Genomic DNA, 13,953 nt, shown 5'->3' with positions numbered 1-13,953 from the left:
TCAATTGAATTTTGTGTGAGCTGCAGTAACAACTCTGCTTCCAAATTCAGTATCAGCAATATTCAAAACCCCAGTATGCCTTTCATGGCTGCCCCACTGGCACAGGGACAAAGCACTTTGCTTTGTGACAAGAAGTCTCAGTAAGAGAAGTAATACATGTGCCAGAGCCAAGCAGAGCATGGCTGGAAACACATACAGTGTTTCTAGTCTGTGCAAAACCACAAGCACATTGGGTGTCTTCTGCAAGTCACACTTTGCAGCCCTGGAGTAAACTGTTGCATTCTAGTAAAGGAAGGTGACCAACTGTGACACTTGCTGAGGGCTAATCTGTAAATCCTAATACATCAGAGTATACACAGATTTAATTTTAAGCCTTTGTTGACAATATACTTAACCAAGAGAACTGAAATTAATTGTGATAACCAGCTATGAAGAGAGACTACAAAGAGCAATAAATACTACTTGTTGTAAACAGTATACTGTAAAGCTGACAATATATCCACAAACATCATATACTTCCTTACCTGTTTCTGGAACTCAAGCAAGAAAAAGAGAGAAAGAACTCCATTCATCTCATTACCCAATATGTTTGCAGTGTATAATTCTGTACCATCAGACAATTTCAAGTTATTATCTTAAGAAATAAATATATCAGAAAAACAAAATCCAGAGGTATGAATTGCTGGTACTTCACTGGCTGTTCTCAGAGCAGCACAAGGCATCCAAAAATACCAGCCAAAACCCCCCCAAAAGTTCACAGCGTTCAAGTTATTTTACATATGAAAAGTTTCATTAGATGCTTGACATGAAACACTCTCGAAGTCAGCTCCTCAAGACAGAGAAAGGAACCTTGGTAAACATCTGAGTCAATACAACTAATTATATCAGACATATGAGTTTCCATAAAACCACTTAAACATCTGCCAGTTTACAGCACGAGCCAGGAGTAACTGACCAAGCCAGCAGACCTAGACTGAGGATCACCCCAAAGCCAAATGGCATGACAAGTGACTGTGCTGTCCTAGGAGCAGACAAAAAACCACAGAAACTCCAAACTGTGCCAGTTTTGCCTCTTTCTTCTGCTCACCTGCTCTTTTAAATAAGGGGTCGTTGACACCACTGTTCCCTCATTACACACCACTGTTGTGCTGACAGAAGCCAGGACATTCTACCTATTTCCTCTGCATGCTGGGGCTGCCCTCAGAGCCACCATTTCCTCCTGCCTGTGCCCAGACAAAGCAGCCCAGTGGCAGCAGACGTCTGACCATGAAAGTATAACAAGCCATCAGAAGAAAGACCCACATAAAGAAGGATTCTTTCCTCAGTCACAGCCATCAGTGAATACTGTCAACAGAGAACAGAGGGGACTAGAGAATCATCCTTTTACTGGCAAACTGCAGCCTCTAGAGCTACAGGGACTTCTTGAAGCTCACTTGGTGAACAGCATCAAAATTACATGACAACCTCTGTGTATCTCTTTCTACCAGTTCCACCTTCGAGCACACAACCTCCCCTGAAGAAACCTTAATGATAAAAGCAGTTGAACTGTCTTTGTTGAACCTTGGTTTAATAGATCTAGTACTTGAAAGATATTAACTAGGTCTTCTCAAAACTATGCAGGTCAAACATACCTTGTCATGTTTCATTCTCCAGTAGAACATAACAGAGTAAATATTCACTATACAGACAAAGGTCTATAGAAGGGAACAGATACCCCTGAGAACCACACTGTTGTATTTAACCTTGAATAGTGCTTCACTCTGCTGATAGTCCTGCTCTAGCTCTCAGTGAAGTCAAAATCAGGTTCATGACCTTACAGGGGGGGAAAAAAAAGAGCAATTCCAAAACATAGATAGGACAGCATTTAAAAAAAATAAAAAAGGCAGAAAAAAAAGAAAAAAAAAAGGGCACTGCATTTAAATGAACTTACAGGAAGAGTGGATACTGGGAAAGCTTTTTCTGCCTTCAGACACCAGATCTGGATCACCTGTGCAGTGCATTTCAGAGTTCATTACTCCATCTGGAAAGCAGCGGTAAAAGAAATCGGGACGCGGTCTACAAAAAACACCATGGATATTAAAAATATAAAAGCTGTAGTAACAAATGAACCTCAAAGTGATTATTACATTTACTTCTCATTACATACAGAGTTCGTTCCCTCCTGCATTAACACAGCGACAGAAATGCTTTGTTTTCCTTGAACACCCAATTCAAGGGCACAAGTTTACTGGCAGTCTCTCTCAGGGAGGCTTCCAGTGCTGCCTCTGAAAACAACAGGCAGGGTCACTCTTGCTAGAGCAATCAATCTCACACAGCACTTCCCAGTGACAGAGCAAGCAGCAACCCCACAAAGCTCCACAAGCCTTAACACATCTAGCTGAGAACAGGACTACAACGTAGGCTATGAGACTGGCACAAAAACCCCACCAAATTACAGAACCACAGAATGTTTGGAGTTGGAAGAGACTTTAAAGATCATCTAGTCCCAATCCCCTGCATGGGTAGGGACACCTCCCACTAGACCAGGCTGCTCAGAGCCCCATCCAACCTGCCCTTCAACACCTCCAGGGATGAAGCCCCGGCAACATCCCTGGGCAGCCTGTTCCAGTGTTTCACCACCCTCACACTGAAGAATTTACACCTGACCTCTAACTTAAATCTCTCTTCTTTCAGTTTACAACCATTACCCCTTGTCCTCTCAATGCAAGCCCCTGTAAAAGGTCCTTCCCCAGCTTTCCTGCAGGCCCCTTCAGGTACTGGAAGGCCACTATGAGGTTCCCCCAGAGCCTTCTCTTTTTCAGACTGAACAGCCCCAACTCCCTCAGCCTGTCCTCATAAGAGAGCTGCTCCAGCTCTCAGATCATTTTCGTGGCCCTTCTCTGGACAAATTCCAACAGGTCCACATCTTTCTTGTGCTGGGGGCACCAGAACTGGATGCAGTATTCTAGGTGAGGTTTTACCAGGGCAGAGTAATGCCAGTAATTCTACTGCCAGCCTTGATGCTGACTCTCTAACTGCATTAAGCAAACCTTCAAAGTAAGTTTCTTTTGACCCTGCTCTAAGCTGAGTGGTAGCTCGTAGCTTTGACTGGTGTCCTAGTGATCCTCAGCAAATAAACCATGCAGAAAACCAAGGCAAATGACCACAGATTGAGAGACAAGATAACAGAGCTGGCTTGGAGCACAAGGTAACTTGTTGGCTTGGAATGCAGGCAAAAATGATCTCATGTTTGCCTGAAGAAGATGGTGCAGACATTCTGAATTATATTTCAAAAGCACTCTTAAATTTAAAAGTGCCCACTAACTTTATTGTCAGGACATCAGCAGCAGAAAGGGCTCATGAGAAACCAAATACAAGTACTGCTTCCTGAATGCTGCAAGACAGGTAAACACAAATGCAGCATTGGACTCTATTCAGTAGTGTATGAATTCAAGTCAGATGAATACTTTTCAGCTGAAATAATGCAAAAATTGTACAGTTTAAAAATACCTAAATATACATTTATTTTTTTATTATATTTTTTTCCTGTTTGCTTGTATTTTTCTGAGCCCTTCATTCAAATCACTTGAAGGAGCTGGGAATGTTTAGTTTGAGGAAGAGGAGGCTGAGGGGAGACCTCATCAGTCTCTACAACTACCTGAAAGGTCATTGTAGAGAGGTTGGTGCTGGTCTCTTTCCACAGGTAATTAGCGACAGAACAAGAGGGAAAGGCTTCAAGCTGCAACAGGGCAGGGTTAGACTGGACATTAGGAAAAAAATTTTCACAGAAAGAGTGGTCAGACACTGGAACAGGCTGCCCAGGGGGGTGGTTGAGTCACCATCCCCGGATGTGTGGAAGGGTCGTTTGGATGTGGTGTTGGTGGAGATGGTTTAGGGGAGAACTTTGTAGAGTAGGGATGATGGTTGGACTTGGTGATCCCAAGGGTCTTTTCCAACCTGAGTAGTTGTATGATTCTATGAAATCTACGGTCCCCTACATAATGGCCTCCCCAGCAGTCCACTTATTGCTTAGCTCCAAGTTTTATTCTGCCACAAATCTTAATGCCACCTGGAAATACCACACTCAGTAATATGTTTCACACATAATGTGGGCACTGGGATATAGAGAGACTCAATTGATTCCTATTTTATCAGACTAGTGACACTGGCACCTAAAATTCCACATGCTGTGACTCTCCCCTTCCGTGTTGCCAGTTTAATGAACTGATTTCAGCTCACACATGTCCTTTCTAATTCCTCATTTGCCTGGATCCACCAACTGGTCAAACAAATAGCAGAACAACCGGGCACAGAGATCTCTGCCACAGCTGGATGTCACAGAATGAAGTTGTATAACACCTGCACCAGGGAAAGAACAGCTTCACAGGGGCCTGTTTTGTTTCTACATGCTTTGGAGCAGCAGCTGTCTTTTTATTAAGACACATTTTATTTGTCAATCTGTCTTCAACTATCTTTACAGTTAAAGCTACCAAATATAACATGACAAGACTTACCTTCCCACAATTAATTTAATTGTATTTGTGCAGACACCATTCAGAGCTAGAGCCAAGGAAACAGCTACAAAACAGAATGAACAAACAGAAAAATAATGATAACGTAAATACCAAGCTATTTATTTGCAGCATTGCAGCATTTGATTTACAGACTGAAACTTTTACTGGACTGGAAACTGAATGATCTTTGCAGCCAGCTGTATTTCTTACTAGCCACACCAAAGACAGACCCCAGAGCATCATAATAATCACTTCACTTGCTTTGTTCTGCTTGTACTCCTGAGAAATCTTATTTTCTTACACAAAGCCAATTTTCCTATAATGCCATTTGCACAGGCATTAATCATCAGATGGAAACAATTATTAAAGAATCAAATACTGAGCTTGGCAGTTTTTCAGTTTACCAGATAAAAATCTTACACTCTTTGGGTCAAGAATTCCTGTGTAGACCTAGACACGAGATACGTCTTAACATGTATGCATGTGTTTATGTATGTATGTGTGTGCATATTTATATGATGCACTTAAACAATCCACTTTCAGGTTAAAGAATTGCCTTTTGTCTAAAACTAGAATTGGATGACTTTTTTTAATTTTACTTTTGAAAGGATCTGGATGTTCTGACTAAAAATCTTGACATTTCCCCCTCACATGTGTTCCCAGGATTAACCAATTTTCTTAACACAACTGGAGTAATAAACAGGAACTGTCATACTAATTATGACTGAATAATCTTTTTTATTTGTACTCATCTGCTGAGTCCCTAGGCTGTCCAAAGAACCTCATCTAAAATCTGTGGAGATCTCTGCCTTGATTTCAGCGGCACTTGGATCCAGTGTATACACTCCATTCAGATTAAAACTGATTAATAATGCAGTTCACGTTGTAGCTTCCTCTTACCAACACAAGAGCCACTGAAGTTTATTTCTCATCAGAAAAAAAAAAGTATCAGGCAAATGTCTGATTTCCAGCCAGACAGTAACAGTCACATCACTTTTGATTATGACAGCCACACGAGCTATTTTCTCCTTGGACTGCTGCCCCAGATGCTGCACTTCTGCAGCACTCCCCCTGTGCCCATAAAACCTTTGCCTGAAGGTGTTATAGATCATAAAAATGTGTTATAGGACCTATTTTTCTTTAAGTTAAAAAAAAAAAAGAGGTCCTCCATCAAAGCAAAACCAAGGGTTTTCTCATACTACAGCTACAGCTGCCAGCAAAAATACAAGACCAAGTCAGTCTCAGAGACACCGACACGGCTCAAAAAGGCTTCCCCTCTAACACCTGTGTTGCCAGTGACCACTCAATCCCCTGCCCTCTTTTTCCTCTCAGTTCTTTTCTCTCAGTCGTTTCTGGTGACTGCATGGGGAACTGAAATTTTCCACCAAGTCCAATGCATTTTGAGGAATGGGAGATGTAGAGATACCCACTTGCTGAGACATGCAGTCAAGTTTACCCTTTCCCTTGAGCTTTGCCTTGGCTTTGCATACCTGACTGAACCAGGCTCCCACTGCTGCAGATTCCTTCCAAGGGCAAACCAGGTATCAAATGACAGTGTGAATGTGAGCTGACAAACCAATTGCATTTATTTGCTCTCATTTTGTTCCCTTTAGGAAAGGTTCATACTGCCCTCCAAAAGTCATACAGTCTAGTCTGCAAAGAGGTGTAGGCACTTCCAGGAGGGATTAAGGCCTCCTACATTAGGAAGCTAGCTACTCCTTGCCCTAGATGCACTGAATCACCTTCTTTATATTAATGGCTATATGAAGAGCAAAGCCTTTTCTCATCCTTTTAACCTTTGATCTCTTCTACATATGATGCCTAAAGAAATTCACCTTTTGGGAGACTTCCTGGGAATTCATTATGAGCATTATGTGCCAGATCTCAGGAAATCTGCAAAGTTCTGCCACAGTTAATGAATCTCCACATCAGCTTCCCATCACCACATTAACATACTGAATCATATGACTGTACAGGACACTTGAACATAATTAAGCCACAAGATGTTCCATTCTTACAGCACATACTGAACAGGGATATCCCACAGAACAGCACATCAAGGCTGGGCTTTCCTTCAAAGTCTGAACAGCAAGGAGGATACTGGGGAAGCTGGCAAGTTTTCTCCTAGACATTATAGAGGGAATCATCACAGAAGGCAAGAACAGAGCATCTCTTTAGAACAATGAGGTGAGGATAAGTGAGGGAGAAATTAATCCAAAGCTCCTTACCCTCTGAAACAACAGAAGGTGAAACTCAGAATTGTGACCATATGCATGTTATGAAACTGAGTAATTCTACTGAATGGACTTATCAGTAAAATATCACTGTAAAACAGCCCAGAACTTACTACAAATGACTGGCAGCAGCCAAAACAAAACTACCATCTCTTCACCCTTGGATTAGAGCAGCTGGAGAAAGAACAAGGTATGGGAACCCCACCTTGTCTAAAAAAAAAAAAAGTTCAAAGGCCAATACATAGTAGCATTTACATCCTACCCAGCTAGAGCAAGGCTGAGCACTGCTTTACCCTTACAATTTAATGACCAGTTAGTTAAAGCATGAATTAGCCAGTAAAGGACTATTTCAGAATTAGGCATATTTCAAATATCCTGCCAACAAAAACATTTGCAGTTCTTGGTGCTTTAAAGTAGCCTCTGCCACTGAGAGTGCTCAGGGCAGTTTAGGTCTCTGGCAATATCTGTGTAAAAAGGATCTGAGCATCTATTTAAAGACTTCAATATATAGGCACAGGCAGAATTAGCTGAAATAGTTTAAGACTTACCATCCCCACTGTCTATCTACTGCTCTGCTCAAAGTTTCTGCCTACAACTGTAATTAGAACTCACTCATAGTACAGCCATAGCAGTTCACAGTCCAGGATTAAATACCCATCTAACTCCACTGGCAGTTCAAGATGAAACACCAGCTGGTGATTAGAAAAGCTGAGCCATGAGCACGATTTTGCAGTGAGGAACAGCAAACTCCAGAAGGTCAGAGAAAACAATGAGAGGAGTAATTTCCTACACTAAGCAGCTGAGTCTCACAGAGCTTTCCAGTCAATCCCTTAAATTAGAATAGCTGCAGGTATAAATCAGAGGCAAGTAACAGATCTGATGCGAGAGAAAAACAGACATCTGAACAGTCTCTGAGATGATCTTGTCTGTGTGTACATTTAGAAGCACACATAAAAACACAGGTTTAGTGAGATGGCTTGAAAAATATAACTGCACTAAAAACCACCATAATGGACTGTAAATGAGACAAATTTCCTTCAAGGCTTAGAGTGCAATTGGAATCAATCTCTGAGAGCTATCACACATTTTTCCAACTTGGAAGTATGACATACATTACCTAAGAAAGCCTCTTTAATTTCAGTCTTGTCTGTTCGGCGGATTATTTTCACCACAAAAATGACTGCGAGTGGCGTGAGGAATGAGATTGCCTGTAAAAGATAACAAATTTCATGTGTGAGAGAGTAAATTCCTTTCCAGTCCAGCTGATTTATAATTAGTTCCAGTTATCTCCGTTTAAACTGGGAGGCTGACTGATCTTTGTCAAACTCCTGACCTTAAGCAAAGTGGAAAGATTTGTCTTTGAAACTACAGGGCAATGGATACATTAAAATTGTAACATAACTGGGTTATAATTGATTTGTAATTGCCTGAAGCTGCACTTAAAGTGTCACTTTCATAAATGAAAAAGCAAGAGTCTATAAAGTCCACACAATTCAAATGCTGATCCACGCGTGCCTGTACATTTTTTCCACCCTCAGCACTGCTCTGGAAGGCAGCCCATCCAGGCTGTGCTCCCTATTCAATGTATTCAACATGTGTCTCCAGGACAAAGTTCCTGGCATTTTAAAATGCTCTTTATTTTACCTTTTCTTTTTTTCCTTTTCACTCGCATTCTTGGAAGCTCTGAGAAGATCATGTCTTATTGTTACTTTTCATTTACAAGCACTTGGATGCAGAGCCAACTGCTTGATTTTGTTCAAAACCAGGAAAGCAACACCTGAATATCTGCAAATACACTCACTGGTTAAGCATAAAGACACTATTTTATCATCAGTGCTTGTAGGACAGGATTATTTCTACAAGGAACCTGAAATAGCATCTGCACATCAATGCACACACTTGACTTCCAAGAACAGCATCTCCATTATCATGGGGACTATGGTTGATGATTCACTGTAAATGTGCCAGTTATCCCAAAAGCATCCTACTTTGTTCAGTGTCTGTGCTGCAGTCTGTCCTCCAGAGAGGGTATTTACTGTCTTTCTCCAGAGAGATGTATCAGTTTCTCTGAAGCACAATAGCAAGCAGTTTTTAATTAGTAGCTTGCCATGAAAATTATTATTTTGTTCCCAACTGGTCCACCCATCATCCCTTCTGTCCCAGACTTTCAACTGGAGAGGCAAAAGACAACTTGTAGGCAAAGTGGTCCATTTATGCATCTTTCTGGTTCCAGTCTAAGTTAACCAGTTTGCTCCTGAGATCTACAAACCTCTCCACAATTGCATTTGTTCAAAAATAAAATCAAAGTATTTCAAAAGCATTTATTCTCTTGAAGAGAAGTAAAAAATATTGGTTGGTTTTTTTGCTTGTTTGTTTTTTAAACAAGGAAAAAATTAAGCTGTATATATGGCAGGAGGAGTGGCAGGGCTTAAGTAAGATCATGCTATCTTAACCTAGGGTGAAGAGTGCCTTACTTAAAGAGCCCCACTGAAATAAAAAACAGAGACAGGACACACAGGTTATGACAAAAGATGTTTGACTCTCTTCTTTTTGTAATATACATCAATCCCAGTCCTCATTTTATGCTTTTTGAATGCCTGAAGAGGGAACAACCTGACAATGTACCGTATTTCTTATTTTGCTGGTGAATCTTAGACCATATACCCCCTCATCTGCATTTGCAAAATATTATTTAACTCAGTCAACCATGCAGATTAAAACACAGCCTGGACTCTGCTCCCCCTTCCTTACATTTTGAAAGGCTGACACTAGGTTTTGTGCAAAAAGATGCACCATTTCCACTTAAAAGTTCTGTTTACAGTGAGTTTGGAACCATTTGTTCTTCCATTGTTGAAGAACATACAGAAATATAGCCAGGCTGACAGGCTTAGAATGATGGTTTGATGGAGATAGAAATCTTTTGAACAAGCAGGAGCAGCAGAAAATACCAACAAAGAATAGAATTCAAGTGGCAGCTTGCTTTAAACACTTGACAATCAATCTTCAGAAATCCAGTAAAACTGCAGATTTCCTCATATTTCACAAGCACATGGATTTTTGAGAGGGATGAAGAGCTACTGTTGTTTGCAGCACATTGTTGTTTCTTACACAAGAACGTTACCTGGAAGGTATTTTTTGACTCTGCAGCAAAATGCACATATCAAGAAAGTTTGGGTTGTTAAAAACTCCTTTCTCTTTATTTTGCAAAAAGATTCTGCATGGGTCTAACAAACAATACTCTCTCCAAATGCATCTCAGCAATGTTTTGCTTTCCAGCAGTGACATATTCCAACAGTGCCTTGCTTTTGTGAAACATGAACAAAACCTCCCTCATTCATTATTCATCCTGGCAAGCCATGCTAAAGTTAAAGTTATAGGGACTCTCACATACTACCACGCATTCAAGAGAAGCTGACAGCACCTTACACCTTCCAAGACAAGGAATATCTACAGATAGAGAGCTAGAACAAGGCTCAGGCCTTTCCAGTCTTTGAGGTGTTGTCTGATTTCACAGAATCACATAATGTTAGGGGTTGGAAGTGACCTCTGGAGATCATCAAGTCCAGCCCCCCAGATAGAGCAGGATCCCCTTGAGCAGATGACAGAGGAACATGTGCAGGTGGGTTTTGAATGTCTCCAGGGATGCAGACTCCACAGCCTCCCTGGGCAGCCTGTTCCAGTGTTCTGCTACCCTCAGAATAAAGAAGTATTTTCTTATGCTTAGGTTAAACATCTTGTGTACCAGTTTGTGACCATTATCCCTTGTTCTGTCACTGGACACCACTGAGAAGAGTCTGACCCCATCTTCTTGATCCCCTCTCAGCCTCCTTTTTGCTAAACTCAACAGCCTCAGCTCTCAGTCTTTCCTCATATGGTAGATGCTCCAGACTCTTAATCATCTTAGTCCGTACTACTTGTCCTTCTTGAACTGAGGAGTCCAGAACTGCACAGTGCTCCAGGTGAGGCCTCACCAGGGCAGAGAAGTGAGGGAGGAGAAACTCCCTCAACCTGCTGGACAGTCTTCTGAATGCACCCCAGGGTGGCACTGGCTCTTCAGGTTGTGAGGGCACATTGTTGGTTCATGGTCAGCCTATTGTCCACCAGGACTCCCAGGTCTTTTTCCCTAGAGCTACTCAGCAGGTCAATCCCTAACCTGCTCTGCCTGAGGTTCTTCATCCCAGATGGAGCACTCTGCATTTGCCCTTGTTGAACTTCATTAGGTTTCTCCCTGCCCAGCTCTCCAGCCTGGATCCGTTTGGATCTGAGCTTGGAGTATTCACAACATTTCTCTTGAATTCAAATCTCCTACTGCATAAAATAACCCAGCAGTTGATACTAGTGGTCTTACTGTATTCTTACAGTTTTATATGTAGATTATCACAATTGTTACTCATTGCTAGAGAAGGTTATCAATACCATCAGTTTTGACAACCAAACCATCAAAATCAACCAGCCAGTTTGTAAATCAACAGGCCGAGCTGTTGATCAGTCAACGTGAGCTGTGGTGGGGACAGCCCAAGGAACAGTGACAGCAGAGCAGCTCTATGATATATTTAGTACTCTTTTTTGGCAGAAGCTAAAACAAAGGTTTTGTCTACATGTAAAAAAGTGAGTTTGGAACCATTTGTTCTTCCATTGTTGAAGAACATACAGAAATATAGCCAGGCTGACAGGCTTAGAATGATGGTTTGATGGAGATAGAAATCTTTTGAACAAGCAGGAGCAGCAGAAAATACCAACAAAGAATAGAATTCAAGTGGCAGCTTGCTTTAAACACTTGACAATCAATCTTCAGAAATCCAGTAAAACTGCAGATTTCCTCATATTTCACAAGCACATGGATTTTTGAGAGGGATGAAGAGCTACTGTTGTTTGCAGCACATTGTTGTTTCTTACACAAGAACGTTACCTGGAAGGTATTTTTTGACTCTGCAGCAAAATGCACATATCAAGAAAGTTTGGGTTGTTAAAAACTCCTTTCTCTTTATTTTGCAAAAAGATTCTGCATGGGTCTAACAAACAATACTCTCTCCAAATGCATCTCAGCAATGTTTTGCTTTCCAGCAGTGACATATTCCAACAGTGCCTTGCTTTTGTGAAACATGAACAAAACCTCCCTCATTCATTATTCATCCTGGCAAGCCATGCTAAAGTTAAAGTTATAGGGACTCTCACATACTACCACGCATTCAAGAGAAGCTGACAGCACCTTCCACCTTCCAAGACAAGGAATATCTACAGATAGAGAGCTAGAACAAGGCTCAGGCCTTTCCAGTCTTTGAGGTGTTGTCTGATTTCACAGAATCACATAATGTTAGGGGTTGGAAGTGACCTCTGGAGATCATCAAGTCCAGCCCCCCAGATAGAGCAGGATCCCCTTGAGCAGATGACAGAGGAACATGTGCAGGTGGGTTTTGAATGTCTCCAGGGATGCAGACTCCACAGCCTCCCTGGGCAGCCTGTTCCAGTGTTCTGCTACCCTCAGAATAAAGAAGTATTTTCTTACGCTTAGGTTAAACATCTTGTGTACCAGTTTGTGACCATTATCCCTTGTTCTGTCACTGGACACCACTGAGAAGAGTCTGACCCCATCTTCTTGATCCCCTCTCAGCCTCCTTTTTGCTAAACTCAACAGCCTCAGCTCTCAGTCTTTCCTCATATGGTAGATGCTCCAGACTCTTAATCATCTTAGTCCGTACTACTTGTCCTTCTTGAACTGAGGAGTCCAGAACTGCACAGTGCTCCAGGTGAGGCCTCACCAGGGCAGAGAAGTGAGGGAGGAGAAACTCCCTCAACCTGCTGGACAGTCTTCTGAATGCACCCCAGGGTGGCACTGGCTCTTCAGGTTGTGAGGGCACATTGTTGGTTCATGGTCAGCCTATTGTCCACCAGGACTCCCAGGTCTTTTTCCCTAGAGCTACTCAGCAGGTCAATCCCTAACCTGTTCTGCCTGAGGTTCTTCATCCCAGATGGAGCACTCTGCATTTGCCCTTGTTGAACTTCATTAGGTTTCTCCCTGCCCAGCTCTCCAGCCTGGATCCGTTTGGATCTGAGCTTGGAGTATTCACAACATTTCTCTTGAATTCAAATCTCCTAGTGCATAAAATAACCCAGCAGTTGATACTAGTGGTCTTACTGTATTCTTACAGTTTTATATGTAGATTATCACAATTGTTACTCATTGCTAGAGAAGGTTATCAATACCATCAGTTTTGACAACCAAACCATCAAAATCAACCAGCCAGTTTGTAAATCAACAGGCCGAGCTGTTGATCAGTCAACGTGAGCTGTGCTGGCGACAGCCCAAGGAACAGTGACAGCAGAGCAGCTCTATGATATATTTAGTACTCTTTTTTGGCAGAAGCTAAAACAAAGGTTTTGTCTACATGTAAAAAAAAAAAAAAAGAAAGGAAGAAAAAAAAAAAAAGGACTTGGAGGCAAATCTCTCAGTGCTTAACACACATAAAACAAACTGGATTTCAAACTTTAAGCACTAAAACCTAATAAGAGCATGGCAAGGTTTTGTCAGGTCACACAACCAGCCAGTTCAGAAAGTTTCTCTAATAATTTCTCTATAATCCCTTTATATCAACACTGAATCTTGAAACTTTAAATCTTAAACTGTAAACTCAACATGCCTAAATTCAGTCACCTGGTAATGCTGCTTTTTAGAAACTCCCCACGATTTCCTACGTTCTGTCATTTTGCACCTCCCTGGTTTGGAAAACAATCGTTATTAGATTTACAGGCATATGCTATAAGTATGAAAGGTTTCCTACTGCTTAGCAAATGAAAGTGTACTTAATTTGTAGCCATCAAATGACCAATAAACCTTTAGTACTTACAAACATAAGACGTGTAGGTATGTTGTCTGATTGCACCAAAGGATTCTTATATAGCCAGATCTCTTCTGGCTGGATAACCCGCTGGAATGGATCCAAAAATTCTGTAAAACTAAAAATAACAATTAAAGAGAAAATTATTTTCATTATTTCAAATCATCCAGAAGAGTTCTGCTGATTTAAAACTTCTCCCAAAGCTCATTATGATATAGCATGCATTAATTATCCTTAGAATACACTGCTATCCCACCTCACTGCTTTTCAGTAATATAACCTTCATAAATGTACCATCTGAAAAAGGATTTTTAAAACCTGTATTCTACAACTTTATAAAAGTTACATAAACTCTGCTATGGAGAATATAATGTCACTTCATTTTTTGTG

General features: G+C 41.3%; 1 protein-coding gene across 1 annotated transcript in view; it reads right to left on the bottom strand.

Annotated features, from left to right (window-relative positions):
- PPAPDC1A (phosphatidic acid phosphatase type 2 domain containing 1A) overlaps nucleotides 1-13,686 on the bottom strand; it is a gene marked incomplete at its 5' end in the record, with an annotated part of 33,085 nt that extends 19,399 nt beyond the window's left edge. Inside the window, 4 exons of the mRNA XM_010003993.1 lie at nucleotides 1,931-2,055; nucleotides 4,494-4,557; nucleotides 7,845-7,935; nucleotides 13,573-13,686. Coding sequence (XP_010002295.1) covers nucleotides 1,931-2,055; nucleotides 4,494-4,557; nucleotides 7,845-7,935; nucleotides 13,573-13,686 — 394 coding nt within the window. The remainder of the gene's footprint in view (nucleotides 1-1,930; nucleotides 2,056-4,493; nucleotides 4,558-7,844; nucleotides 7,936-13,572) is intronic.
- Between the last annotated feature and the right edge of the window lie 267 nt (nucleotides 13,687-13,953).

The sequence above is a fragment of the Chaetura pelagica genome, unplaced genomic scaffold (assembly GCF_000747805.2).
Source record: "Chaetura pelagica isolate M959 unplaced genomic scaffold, ChaPel_1.0 scaffold248, whole genome shotgun sequence".
In the NCBI taxonomy this organism is placed as follows: Eukaryota; Metazoa; Chordata; class Aves; order Apodiformes; family Apodidae; genus Chaetura; species Chaetura pelagica.
The sequence above is the reverse complement of the archived record's forward strand: the minus strand, read 5'-3'. Positions and strand labels throughout refer to the sequence as shown.